Source organism: Danio rerio, chromosome 20, assembly GCF_052040795.2.
Source record: "Danio rerio strain M-AB ecotype USA chromosome 20, GRCz13ab, whole genome shotgun sequence".
Lineage (NCBI taxonomy): Eukaryota > Metazoa > Chordata > Actinopteri > Cypriniformes > Danionidae > Danio > Danio rerio.
In genome coordinates, this window is record NC_141040.1 from 22,670,931 (window position 1) to 22,685,178 (window position 14,248).

The window sequence follows — 14,248 nt, forward strand, 5'->3', positions numbered from 1 at the left end:
GCACCTCTCCGATGAAGAGGATTTCCCCACTCGCTCCATCTCTCTTCCTCTTCTCCTTCTCCCTCCTTCTTTCTCTCCAGAGAGTAATTTCACAGTTGGCTCCAAAATGCCCCCCAGTCGGTTCTCTAAGTCCCTGCTACATGCTGTCAGCCACATCGCCTCTGAAGACCTTTCGCTTTCCCTACCAAACTAGAAATATAGATTTTTCTTTTTTTTTTTGAGAGAGAGGGTTAAAAGTAAGACTTCTGTCTTAATGAGTCTGCATCTGCAGTTCTCCAGTTTCCCTCTGGGCGACTTTCTGACTTTCGACCTGTTGTTACAAGTCACAGTGACCATCTAGAAGAGTGGTTTCTGAACCTAGAGCCTGATGTTGAGTGTCTCTATGCTCTGAAGCACATCAGAACGATTACATCAGCTCTTCAGTAGAGACTCTAAGACCTGAATTGTGTTTAGATAGAAGTCCTAGAGGTCCCTTTCCATCTGGACCTCCCTCATGGGAATCGACACTTGTAAACACTCACTCCATCAGGTCTACACGGCTCTCGGTCCTGCACACACTCGTCAGTGCTACCAAGCCGACAGGCCCGGATTGGCTAATCGGAAGGACCGGGAGAATTCCCGGTGGGCCGGTCCATTTTTATGGCCGCGAGGGCCTGTGTCTCTAGCTGCTTGCACTCTCAGCAGTCGCACTTTTTTCATTTATTTGACCATAGCCTTACTCTTTTTATTCATTATTTTGCCACAGTTCCGCTCTTTTTATTTTTTTTTTCACAGCCCCATGAGCAAAATGCAGCCTGCAGGTTAATGATGTAACTATCATTCGACCCCAAACAGCGGCACCTTAGTGAATATAAGAACTCGATATAATTAATATTAATGAATATTACACCTGCTCAATGAAAATCAGATGATTCACTACATTAATCTGACATAACTTGATCAGAAATGTTAAAAGAGGAGAAAAAGATTAGGCCATAAATAGAAAGTAACACTGTGGTTAAAAGGGTCTTGCAGATAACAGTGCAATACTTATTTTTTCTTCCAAACGTGCCAGCATAACAGCGCCATTGTGGTTCAGGGGGTCAGTATGATTTGTTATGACGCCACCGATCCGAGTTTGAACCTCACCGGAGTAGATTATTATTATTATTATTATTTTCATTTTTAGTGTTAAAACATATAGTAGTGTTTGGGTTACTTATGTAGGTGTACATATTTTATTCTTATTTTTTGTGTGACCACCGTTGCAAAGGACTGGATATCTATAAAGAATTTTGCACAGAATATCTATTCAGATATTGCAGCAAAGGACATTGTTTTAAAGAATAGTGTTGGAGATTTAGCTACCCTTTAATCTTCATATGTTTATGTAAAACATTTGACGTTCTAAAGCAGCTGTTTCCTTGAAAAAGATATGATAGTGTCATTACTAACTGAATTGGAAATGACGTTATTTTAATATAGTCTGTGAACTGAGGTGGGCCGGTCTAAGGCTTGAAACTCCAGGGCTGAAAAGGAGTCCCACTTCGGCCCTGTAAGCCAACCAACCACAGTGCTTGAACTATGCGCTGTTCCGATGTTTGGTTACATTTTTTGAGAGGGGCACCACGTCGAAGGCCATGCATCTACGCGCAGGCTGCACTGGAGCATACGTGTGCACTTGATGCAGAAGTATAAATCAACCTTTAAAAGTTATCAAGGCAAATTTCTACTTCTGCATCAATCGCACATGTATAGTCCGGTGCAGCCTTGGCACAGTTGCATAGCCCTCGTCTGACTATGACACTTTTTATGTTTCCATCCAAAAATGCGCGTTAACTTTATGCGCAAAACAGGAATTTCGCAGAAAAGATGTGTGAATAAAGCAGTGTTTCCTTTCAACGAGTCAAAGCGAACAAAATCGTCACTTCCTGATTAACTGGTGCCAAATATCAGCAGTAAAAACGAAATTTGCTTCATTCTTCATTTAATAAATGACTTGTGCTAAAGAAGGCTGATAATCAGTGAATGCACAGTGGCATTTGAAGGTGTGAGACCTGGAGCACAGATGCTCTTGATTCTGGAGGTCATTAATAATATAATAACACTAATACTGAAACAGTTAAGGCATTTTAAAATTACCAAAACAACATTTCAGATGTTTTACAATGTGCTCAGCCTGCTGGTTTATTTATTTGGGCACATTTTTATCATCGCATGATCTCTTTTAACAAAGTCACATGACTTTTTTTTTTTTTAATGAGCATACAGAACTTTGTTCAGTAAAGGTGTTTCCATCACAGTTTATGCGCATCTTTTCTTATCAAATAAACAGTTTATCCTACTCAGTTATGCGCAGATGTTTTTTATGTGCATTTTCATAATTTATGCGCATCTTTCGCAACAACGCGTTGTGCAAGCTCTGTGATTAGTCGGCTTGGTTTCAGTGACGAGCGTGGGCAGTGCTGAGAGCCGCAAGGCTGTTGCAGCGAGTGTTTAACTATAAGGTTCTATCTGCGTTCTGAATGATTTTCAGATTGAGCTTCAAAGTTTTTGCATTCCATATAGCAAACAGTATGTGTATAACATTTGTTTTTTTTTAAATAAACAGTCTTAAAATGTAAACAACTTATCAAAAAGCATCCCATAATACAGTTGTCATTAAATAAGAATAAGTGAATACATCCATTTTGACAAAAATGTAAGTAGAACTATATAATTCTAGGGTGACGAAGTGTTGAGTCCCATGAAGGAACTCCAGATGTTTTGTTTATCTAATGATTAAAGTTGATGCACTTCTGCTGGTTCCTGCCTATGAATGAGCGAATTTTAGCTACTTGTACATTAAGGTAGCGTTCAGAAAAAACGAAACTCCCATGAAGAAACTCTATACAGAGGAACATAACATAACCTACTGCCAGCTAGCATTTCGGAAGAGTTGTTGCAGAGCAACACAAGCAGTATGCAGAAGTATAAATATACGACTACACGCAAGGCATGCGCTGTGGGTCACGGTGATCACTTGATGCAGAAGTATGCAGAAGAAATTTGTCTAATTTCAGGGGAATAAATATGTAGTGCTGTATACCATATTGGAATAATATTGGATTATTATTATAAATATCAGTGGATTATCGTTTAAAACATATACCGCAAATGCGCTTCAAGTATCCTGAGTTCAAGTCCCACCACATTGACCTTTTCTAATCCCGGTGGTCCTAGGGTTCTAAAGTGTGGATATGGCAGTGGGAAGTGTGTGGAAGTCTTTGAGATTACAAAACTAAAAGTCACAAATACCAGCTGTGTTGTCGCCTTGCATCACATCCGCCTTGGGTAAAAAGTTACACCCTAATCCACCATGAAATACTAACTACGATTTGCACCCTCCAGAGAAAAAGAGCTTTTGGCACTTTCAAAATTGGACTTCTTTGGCTTTTCTCTCTCCTGTTGTCAAGCTAAATCATGATAGACCTGCGACCCATCAGTTGAGAACAAGTGTGCCTCACGCCTGCTTTTGAGTGAAGGTCTCGGCCGTTAGATCGCCCCCTGGGGGCTGGCTGCAGTACAAGTCATAAAGCCCACCTCCTCCGTGTTAATGAAGGAGACTTGAGCGCAAATAAAAAAATTAATTACACTTGCAATAAAATGTCCCAAAAGATGGTTCTGGTCAATTAAGGCACTCGTTATCATCCTGAAATAGGTGCAGATCTTCATTTTTGTAAACAGTATGTTTTTAGCAGTAATTTATTGCTGGACGTGTCATTGTGATTAACGTCTTCTCAAAGCTGACCGTCGGAGCTTCGGCAGGAGATTGAAGTGTTATTTGGTTTCTGTGTTATTTTACCTTGATAAAATGAATTCAGCTGTAAACTATAGTTTCTGACATACAGGATCTCGTTGAACACAGTATATTCTGTTAGATCTGGGCTTTATTAAGCTTTATTGGTTTGCTGATACACGCCTAACAATCCAGATAGCAAAAATACACTCGGGCCAGTTCCGGTTAGATTCTTGCCTGCCGGAGACTTACCCCCTTGGCCCGACTCCTTCTGCTTTACCTACTCGCAGCGCACATTACTCACTGCTCGATTCCGGCCCAAGTCAGTTGGGCCAGATGCAGCGGCAGTAAGCGAAAAACCTCACCTTTGTTAACGTTAATACAACCATTTGTGTTGATATAACAGCATCTCAGGCTACTATGCAATCGCCAAGGAGGCATTGCGTTTAACCTTGGAATAAAATGCAAACAGCATACATATCCTATCGCAAATAATCAAACAAAGGACAAATTAAATAATAATAAACGTTTATTGATTGCACAAGTGTTAAACAAATAATAATAAAATAGAACAAATTTTTGTATTGCAAAAGAATTAAGAATTTTAATATAAAAATGACAATACAACTGCACAATAAATGACTTGTAAACTAATTTAATTAACGATGACAGGGAATATACAGGTAATCACTAACTAGCAGTAATTCTTTTTATGGGTCTGAAATAATAATTAGGATAACAAAACTAATGTGAGCCGATCTCCACCTTGATCTCCTGTAAGGTTATTTGAACTTGATTTAAAGGACGTCTCTGCATTTAGAGTTTCAGCATGTTATTGAGTTAACCTACTGAATTTGCTGTTATAAAGTATTATAATGTTCTAGAAACCGAATCTTACATAACAAATAGAGCTGTAAATGTTATGTATATACATCATATCGTTGGCTTTGTATTTGAAAACTCCTAAAACATTCCAATGAATGTAAATTCCTCTTAGCCAGATATAATGAAGGCATCCAATAATCCAAATGAAAACGGAGTCAAAAAACGATAAACAATAAACGATGTTCAGCAGATGATAGACATTAGTTGATGTATTAATACTGCCAAGTTTATTTGTATAAATTGACTAGGATTATTTTAAATAGTGCTGGGTTGGGATGTGTAAATATCCTGTTTCGAAATCTTGCTGTATTTATCATTTTAAACGCATGATTTTTCCCGCATGGTAAATCGTTATCAATGGTGTGTAGGCTATATTTTGGGTTCTGTTGATTGCTAATAAAAAAAAAAAACCTTTCTAAAAATGTATGTGTTGTATATTGTTCATATTTTACAAGTGTTATTTTTACCTCTGTGAAGACAACAAATACCAACAACCCTGTTATAAGAGAATTTGTGCTCGTTTTAGTCTAACTCAGGCCTATAGAGTGTATGAAAGATTGTTTGCTTCTGCAGTCCAACATTTATTGCTTTTATTAAATTATAACAGCTTACATCACACAGTTTATAAATCGTAAATTATTACGTGCTTTTAAATGTAAGTGCTTTATATTAGCAAGCCTTTGTTAGAGTGCAGATACCGGCGGACAAGTGAGAAGTCTGGGGGGTGTACAAGCATTTGCTTGATAGCTTGATTCTGCTGCTCCTCCTCTGGCTCCGTCAGGCAGTGTTTCTGCGCATGCCCAGGCTCCAATTTCAGCAGTCTTTTGCGACAATTTGTGTCCGTCATGAGGCGTTTTGCCTTCAATGCGTTCAAAAGAAAAATGGCGCTGTCGCTTCCTCCATATTTTATGCAGTCATTGGTTGAGTACCACTAATCTAGATGCTCTCCACATGAACACTGATAAATCATTGCAAAAGTCTTGCACTGTAATGTTTGCAGAAACTGAACACAGTTTATATATATTTTTTTAAATTTAGCTCTGAAATGGGGCTCAAGCCATTGTTACTGTTTATTATATGCTCAGACTTCTTTAAAGCTCATCATTTTTTGTTTTGTTTTGGTATGTTTCTTGGTTATACCTTTGCAACCTGTTTTTCTCCATCGAGTCTGTTCATACATCTTGTGAAAAATGCTGTTTTCAGTGGCGTCTCTGGCGTAATGTAGAGCAGTGTCGTGCTTTAGCGCAGGCTTCAGAGCAGGTATTCTTCACTGCAAATCATTATGCATTGAGGAGGCCATTAGCAAAATGAAGACGAATGGGACGGAGAGTCACCGTGATAAAGTATTGGAGGAGGACAGTTTATTCTAAAGTGCTCCTCTGTGGTCTTTCAACATGGTCACACTAGCTGGGTTTCCATCACCCTGTGTTAATGTGCGTTTTGAAGTATCGCATAAAAAAAAGGGTGATGAAAAATCCAAAAACCACCTCAAATCGAGTATATAATCTTTGCGAATTGTGTCTTAAAGGGTTAATGCTGTAAATAATGGGGGATGGAAACTCATTTACTGAATAAAAAGACTGAACATTTATAGCCATTAGGCTTTGCCTTGTGTACTGTTGGTTACTAGGCAACCAATACTATAGTCACCAGCTCTAACAAATGATGCAAATGTGCTTAATTCGCGTTTGGGTTTATTTTTTAATTTTTTCTGCTAGTATCTTGCTGTAGTCGTCTGTTAGTAGTGCTAGAGTTTGTTCTCACTCTTAATGCTCATAATCGCTGTTTAACTCTCACTCATCAGGCAAGTTTTTCAGGAATCAGACATTTACACAGTGACATGACACAACACACGTCACTTTTTTTAGTTTCCTCTTTATTGACATGACTAGAGATTATTATACAACACAGCATAATCAGGGATTATTTTGAGGAAACTTTAACAGATGGATTGATGTAAAGGCAAGGTTTTTATTAATGAATTGATTTAGTCTAAAGAGTTTTGTCAACTCTGTGATGTCATTAGACACTTAGGACAAGTCTCAACATGACAAGTTGTTGACTGACAAGTGTTGAATAACATGCATGCAATGATGGAGGGGTGTGTGTAACATGGTGCTTTAAATGAATTGAGGGGTTTGTCCTGTTCTTTTCTAACTGACACACTCTCTCTTTCTCACTCACTCTTGGAATATGGGACTTTTTATTGTTACTAATAACAACCATATAATACTGCTAATATTGTTTAATCGTTATCATTACAAATGTATTAAAATTTTTTTAGTAATGATGATAGTAATTTGATTATTGTTTATTGTTTTATTAGCTAAATACTTTTAAAACAGAAAAGTTTAACACTTCAAGAAAACTGCCTGCAAAGCTATACATTACCTGACAAAAGTCTTGTCGCCTATTCAAGTTTTAGGAACAACAAATAATAACTTGACTTGTAGTTGATCATTTGCTATCTGAAGTGGCTTAAAAGAAAGGCAAAGGCCTCTAGATTACGCCTATTGTACCAAAATAAAATGATCATGCCTTGATTTAATTTTTATTTCATTTAGGACATTAAGGTCTGACTTTGCTTAGACAAAAGTCTTGTCACTTAACAGAAATAATGTACAGTAGAGAATATAAAGTTATGGTGCAGTGGAAACAGAATGATTATAGTGTATTACTCCCATGAGCTTGGAGGACTGCATCCATACATCTCTGCAATGACCTAAATAACTTATTGATAAAGTCATCTGGAATGGCAAAGAAAGTATTTTTGCAGGACTCCATAATCAATAATGTTCAATAATGTTCATGTCTGGTGACTGAGCGGGCCAATCCTGGAGCACCTTGACCTTCTTTGCTTTCAGAAACTTTGATGTGGAGGCTGAAGAATGAGAAGGAGCTCTATTCTGCAGAATTTGCCCTCTCCTGTGGTTTGTAATGTAATGGGCAGCACAAATGTCTTGATACCTCAGGCTGTTGATGTTGCCAACTACTGCAGATTTTTGCATGCCCTCATGATGAATGTAACCCCAAACCATGATTTTTTCTTCACCAAATTTGACTGATTCTGTGAGAATCTTGGGTCCATGTGGGTTCCAATTGGTCTTCTGCAGTATTTGTGATGAATTGGATGCAGTTCAACAGATGACTCATCAGAAAATTCTACCTTCTGCCACTTTTCCAAATGATCAACTAGAAAGTTATTATTATCTTACAACTTGGACCTATGACAGGCTTTTGTCAGGTATTGTAGTACTGTATAAAGTGCAAAGCTCTTGTGTAAAATGTTGTAAAGTGTGGATGCATTCAAAAATAATGCCACAAATAGATTCCATTTATAAGTTAACTTAGATGAACTAAGTTAATTCAAAACCACATGAACCCACTTTTCCCAAGTTTAATCTCAAATGTTTGCTTTGGTTCGTGTGAGGTACAATTGGAGGCCAAAGCATTAACTGAAATTCACCAGTTTGTTCCGCAAGTCACTGCTTGATTATTTGGTGTGAGATAATTTGATTTATTTAGCAAGATGATATCTTGCCCTGTTGCCATTAATGGGGTGCATTTGTAGCCCGTTTCCACTTACTGGTACGGTACGGGTCAGTATGGGTCACCTTTCTCAGGCTTGCGTTTCCACTGCTTAAAGGGTACCAAGGGTACCCTTTTGATGGGGCGTGGTGTACGAGAAAGTCGCCGTCGGGTTGCTTGCGTATCATACGAGAAGCACTTCTCCCTTAACAGATGTTTTAAACACACAAATACTTCTATCTATATGTTTATTACCAACTTTTCTATGAACTTAATTTGATTATAACTGCGGATCAATGATTACATAAAATAAATAAATAAATGCAACATATATGAACACAAATAGACCCTAACAGTCTCTGATATGTTACCAACTACAGAACAACTACACAGCATACATTTAGTCCTTATTTGGGTTCAAAAACAACATGCCGCATGATCCATAGTCCGTGCAAACCTCTCATCTGTATCTTTAATCTTCACTAGCTCATGTTACCTTTTAGAGAGTAATTCTTTCATTCCCAGTTCATAATAGTCAAAGGCAGTTATATACATGGCATTTTATTCATGATTTAGGTTTCTGAAACAGTTTGCTTCTTTGTTTTGTCAGGCTTCTCCTTTGTTTTTTCGCGCTTCACTCTTGCGTTTGTCCGTTTCTGAAAGGATCAGATGCACGTTATTACCATTAGCTCAAGAAGTTCATTATTTCAAATATTGAAGCGATCGCGAGCTCCCTGGAGAAAGTAAAACCTCTCGCGCTGTTAAACTGGCTTGTAAAACAACAACCGGACACAGCAGATTTTGTTCTTTTTGGCTTTTGATCTGTTCAAGACGACGACAAGGTTTGATTAAGCTCAGATCAACCATGGCTTTTTATTATGTATATATTATAATAGTGTAATGTCTCGGCTGTGTTTTTAAAAATGGCGGTTCCTTTGTTTTCATTCTCCTGCTTCTGCGAGTGATGTATTTGCAAAGGGGGACCAAAAAGTGGTATGGTGCGTTTTGCGTTTAGGTACCCTTAGACAGTGTAAATGGCCATAAAAGTGTACCGAACCAAACCTTGACATACCATACCACTCAGTGGAAATAGGCCACAATCTGCCACAATGTTCCAACACCTGACATTTGAAGTTATTTTTGTCAATTACAATAACCATAAATTTAGGGCTTTTGATTGATCGGAAGCAATTTTCATATGCATTTTTCAGAAAACCTGATTCAATCTCATGCTTTCAGATGGAGCAGCCTTTACTGACAAGCTAGGCAATTTTATATGCATATAATAAAGATTTTACTCCAAACTCATGTCAAAATTCCAGTCGAGTGATTAAAACTTCACCTTATAATAAATGATTCCATAGCCGTGTGATTTATTAGTCTTGCTGAATCAATCCAAGTGGTTAAATCTGTCTATTCAGCAACTGCTATTAGGGATTTCTTGGATTTCTTCTTCATGAGTGTTTGGAGTTTCCACATGAGAGCGCCCTCTGGATTTCGGAGTAGGTTTACTATTGTTCACACAACCATACTTCCATGACAGATGTGCATGAGGGTCAAAGCTTTGCTCAATGTCATTTGTGATTTTATACTAATCCCCCAGCCCTACCTCTGTTAAAGTTTTTAGTTTTTTTCCCCCATATCATAACATCTGCTTGTCCTCGTGTTTTGTTGTTTAGGGAAGCAGTGGCTCTGACTCTCAGGAAGACAAAGAAGACAGCGAAACGTTAGCTAACCCAGAGATTCAACCCAACACTGTGACCAGCTCTCTGACCATGCAGGAGTATTTCGCTCAGCGTATGGCCCTCCTCAAGAGGACAAACACTGCTACATCTGCACCATCCACACCCGCATCCACAGAGGACTCAACGCCTAATGCCAGCGATGCAGAGCAGACCAAGAAAAAGAGGAAGAATAAGAAAGACAGAGAGCGCAATAGAGATGCCGCAGAAGAAGATATGCAGACCAGAGTAACAGGAGAGAGTGTTGAAGAGCCTCAGAATCACTCACAGAAGAAGAAGAAGAAAAAGAAGAGCAGGAGGAATGAGGAGGATGAGGTGAACGGCGCCTCTACAGTAATGGAGGAAGAAGAAAGCAGAGAGCAGGTTGAGGCAGATGAACAGCCGACTGTAGAAATCGAGAATCAGGACTCTAAAGTTTCAGAGAAAAAGAAAAAGAAGAAGAAAAAAAGAGAGCAGGATGATGGAGAAAAGGAGGAAGAAGTGACTGAGGAAATGATACCCAAACAGAAGAAGAAAAAGCAAAAAAAATGAATTTGTGCAATGGACTGCTATTAAAACTCCCGGACTCTTTTGATATCATCATGGTTTTAGGATTGAGATCACCAAAATGAATCCTGATGAATTCATTCATTTTGTTTGACAATTGTTTTGAATCAACACATTTAAACTAAACAATGAGACATTAAAAAACACACTGTCTGCAGTTGTTTCTTTTTTGTTTCTTTGTTATCAGGTTTGTGTGTTTTATAATATTTGTATGATCTGAATTCACCTGCCAATTGCAGTTTTAATTCTTGTGCTCAGTCTTTTTTTTTTGGCAAAATTGCCATAAATAATTTTTTTTTTTCATTTTTCCCTGACAGATTTCTTTTACAATATCAGCCTAATGATGGCTACCCAAATTCATCCATTTTGAGAATTTTCACTAGAGTTTGCCACAACAAACGTTTGCCCTTTTACAGCCTTGATCAAGTCAATGATCCTTTTGATACGTCATTCATTTATTGCTGTTAAATACTGTAAATGTAGTTAATTTGGAATTCAGTGCTTGAAACAGCAAAAAATAACAATTGCTTCAAATGAAAATTGTGACGTAACTAATAGGTATTTTAATAGTACAGTGTTAATAAGGTTTCATTTGTTAAATTTTCTTTTTTTTTTTTTGATAATTTATTGTTCTATTTTTTTAAACAAGGAACAGACAGACAAAACCCATCATGAAACAATAATTTGTGCAAAATGTAAAATAAAGCATGAAACAAGGAAAAATTGTAGGCACAAGACCTCTATGACTCAAAAGGGGACATAGCAATGTTTGTATAGAGAGAGAAACTTACACATCTTCAGAAATTAAACAACACTATTAGTCTTTGTGGTGTTTGTTTTTAAATAAAATGTATTGCTACGCATTTAAAATGATATGCTATATATATTAAAGTGGAAGCTTAATTCTTTAATCTAAATTTTGTTAAAGTAAACACTGATGACACAACCACTTATATATGGTGTTACCAATATCTGGACTAATGTTTTTGCTTTGTTCTAAAGAGCAGGAACAGTTGAAGTCAGAATTATTAGCCCCCCTTTGAATTGTTTTTTTTTAAATATTTCATAAATTATGTTTAACAGAGCAAGAAAATGTTCCCAGTATGTTTGATAATATTTTTTTCTTTTGGAGAAAGTCTTATTTATTTTATTTTGGCTAGAATGAAAATAGTTTTTTAAAAGCCATTTTAAGGTCATAATTATTAGCCCCTTTAAGCTATATTTTTTATTTCAATAGACTAAACAACAAACCATCGTTATACAATGACTTTCCTAATTACCCTAACCTGCCTAGTTAACCTAATTAACCTAGTTTAGCTTTTAAATGTCACTTTAAGCTGTATAGAGAAAATATCTAGTAAAATAATATTTACTGTCATCATGGCAAAGATAAAATAAATCAGTTATTAGAAATGAGTTATTAAAACTGTTATGAATAGAAATGTGTTAAAAAATCTCCGTTAAACATAAATGAGGGAAAGATAAACGGAGGCTAACAATTCAGGAGGGCTAATAAGTCTAACTTCAACTATATATACAACTTAAACACAATAATACAAGTAAGTTACCTTGTTATTGGAAATTGCCAGATTCATTGATAATTTCTATTTAATTCTTTTTTTTTTAAAGAAACGTTTATTTATTCATCGTAGCCCCACAATTCATATGCTTTCTAATATGGCAAATTCTATTCCCAAAACCATCCAACTAATACTCAAATAATTAATGAAGATCAACAATATTGAATGTTTGGTTGGCAAAATGCTCTCACGAGCACTCTTTCAAGCTTCTTTAGGTTTGAAATTATTTGAGATGACTAATGTTCAAAACAAAGGGTGTTTATTTATTATTTTTCCACATCCGTGTAAAAGTTTTCCAGTGCAGATTTCTAGACATTGGTGGTGTATTGTGAAATTTGTGGCAGGTGCTGACAGTCACCTTGAGCTTCAACACACACACACACAAAAATCATTTTTCACATCGACAACTTATGCAATGTTGACAAACCAGCTCTGTGAGTATTGCTTGTACTAATTGTGTAAAGGTATCTGCCCGTTCCCTCCTTTTTATGTTGTTTAGAGAAAGCCAACATACTATTATGCTATTTAAACAACGGGTTTCCTATAATGTAAATAGTGGGTGAATCCCAAAGACTTGCATTGATGGAATGTTCAAATTAATATACCTCTTAAAATTTTGTTTTTGTGTCTACCATAACTAGAAAAGCCAACAAAGTAGCTTAGCCCTTTTAAAAATTAACCTTTGTTTTATTAAAGTTCTAGTATTTATATTTTAAAATATATATATATATTTTTTCACATTACTAAACCAGTATTCCTACAAATACTATTGATCTGCGCAAAATCAAAGCCATTGTTTCAATGTTATAACATAAATCCTAAATAGCTGATGTTGTTTTATTTGAGAACCAATTTCAGTGATTTCCTGAAAAGCTAAACTGCTGTTAGCATCACTTAAAAGCATTTTAAAAGTGAACAAGTTGATTTTTAGCATAAACTCAAAAAAATAGCATTGGTTTATTAACATAAATTGTTTAAGGACAACATTATTTTGACATCCAATAATGACGTTGATATTTGGTTGATTTTAGGTTGTGTTGGAAAGTGACCAAAATCCAACGTCGAGCCAACATCTTAAACCAATGTCATACTGACGTCAAATACTGACATTTACTCGTCACTCAGGTATGGCAACCAAAATAGTGGGAATGTCCACACAACGTCAAACTGTAACATCAATAGACATGGATATTTAGTTGATTTTAGGTTGGAGGTTTACGTCGGCCTGCATTGGGTTCTGCTGTCAATCCGATTTTATTTTCCAAACAAAAAGCAAGGTCCCATGACGTTGGGGTACAACATCAATCTGACGTCATGTTGATGTCCTGTGCTTGCTGGGAGCGTACGCTTCTTTGTGGCATACGAACATGTCTTAGCAATCACATTAGTCTATTTTTGAGAATCTTACAAACTTAAAACTGCTTTGAGCTTTTGAAGTGTGGTTTATTCATAAACTAATTTCGAGAGGATCACGTGCTTATAATCAACACGGCTGGCTCCTTATTAGCTCTGTAATCAGCCCTATTAAATGATTACGGAAGCATTATAAATAACCTGAGTTTGTCACTCCAGTTATCTTCGTCTTGAAGCTCCCCCCTTTCCACCCCTTCATCCTCCTCCTTTTTCTGATTGGGCGACACGGTGGCCCAGTGGCTAGCACTGTTGCCTCACAGCAAGAACACCGCCGGTCCAACCTTTCGGGCCGGTCGGTGTTTCTGTGCGGAGTTTGCATGTTCTCCCCGTGTTCGCGTGGGTTTCCCCCGGGTTCCCCGGTTTCCTCCCACCGTCCAAAACATGAACCATAGCCAATCGACTAAAACAAATTATCACCCAATACAACCTTAGTTCACACTTCTCACGGTGACAAGCAGGGGAGTTTTCGAGACCTACCTGACCTCGAACTCCCCTTTCGCCCTTCTAACAGGAGGGAGCCCCGGGCTCGAGGATATTACGAGCTCAGGACTCTCTCTCCCGGGACAGCATGCCAAATACGCTTTATTGATTATCAGCTAAGTGTGAACTCTTGAAACTTCATTTATCTGTCAATCTAATCGAGTGCATGACAAAAATCTTAAATTGTAACCTTCTGATAAGTCTTTTTCAAGCCAATTATCGAGTTTCGACAAACGTTTCTGTTGCAGTTTTAAAAAGAGTGACAAAATGACAGCATTTGATCAATTTATAGGCTACATTTCAGTGACAAAATAGTA

General features: G+C 37.2%; 1 protein-coding gene across 1 annotated transcript in view; it reads left to right on the top strand.

Moving 5' to 3' along the window:
* pinx1 (PIN2 (TERF1) interacting telomerase inhibitor 1) overlaps positions 1-10,452 on the top strand; it is a 51,812-nt gene extending 41,360 nt beyond the window's left edge. The window contains 1 exon segment of the mRNA NM_001013265.2: positions 9,850-10,452. Within this exon segment, the coding sequence (NP_001013283.2) occupies positions 9,850-10,443 (594 nt within the window). The 3' untranslated portion in view covers positions 10,444-10,452.
* The last annotated feature ends 3,796 nt before the right edge of the window (positions 10,453-14,248 follow it).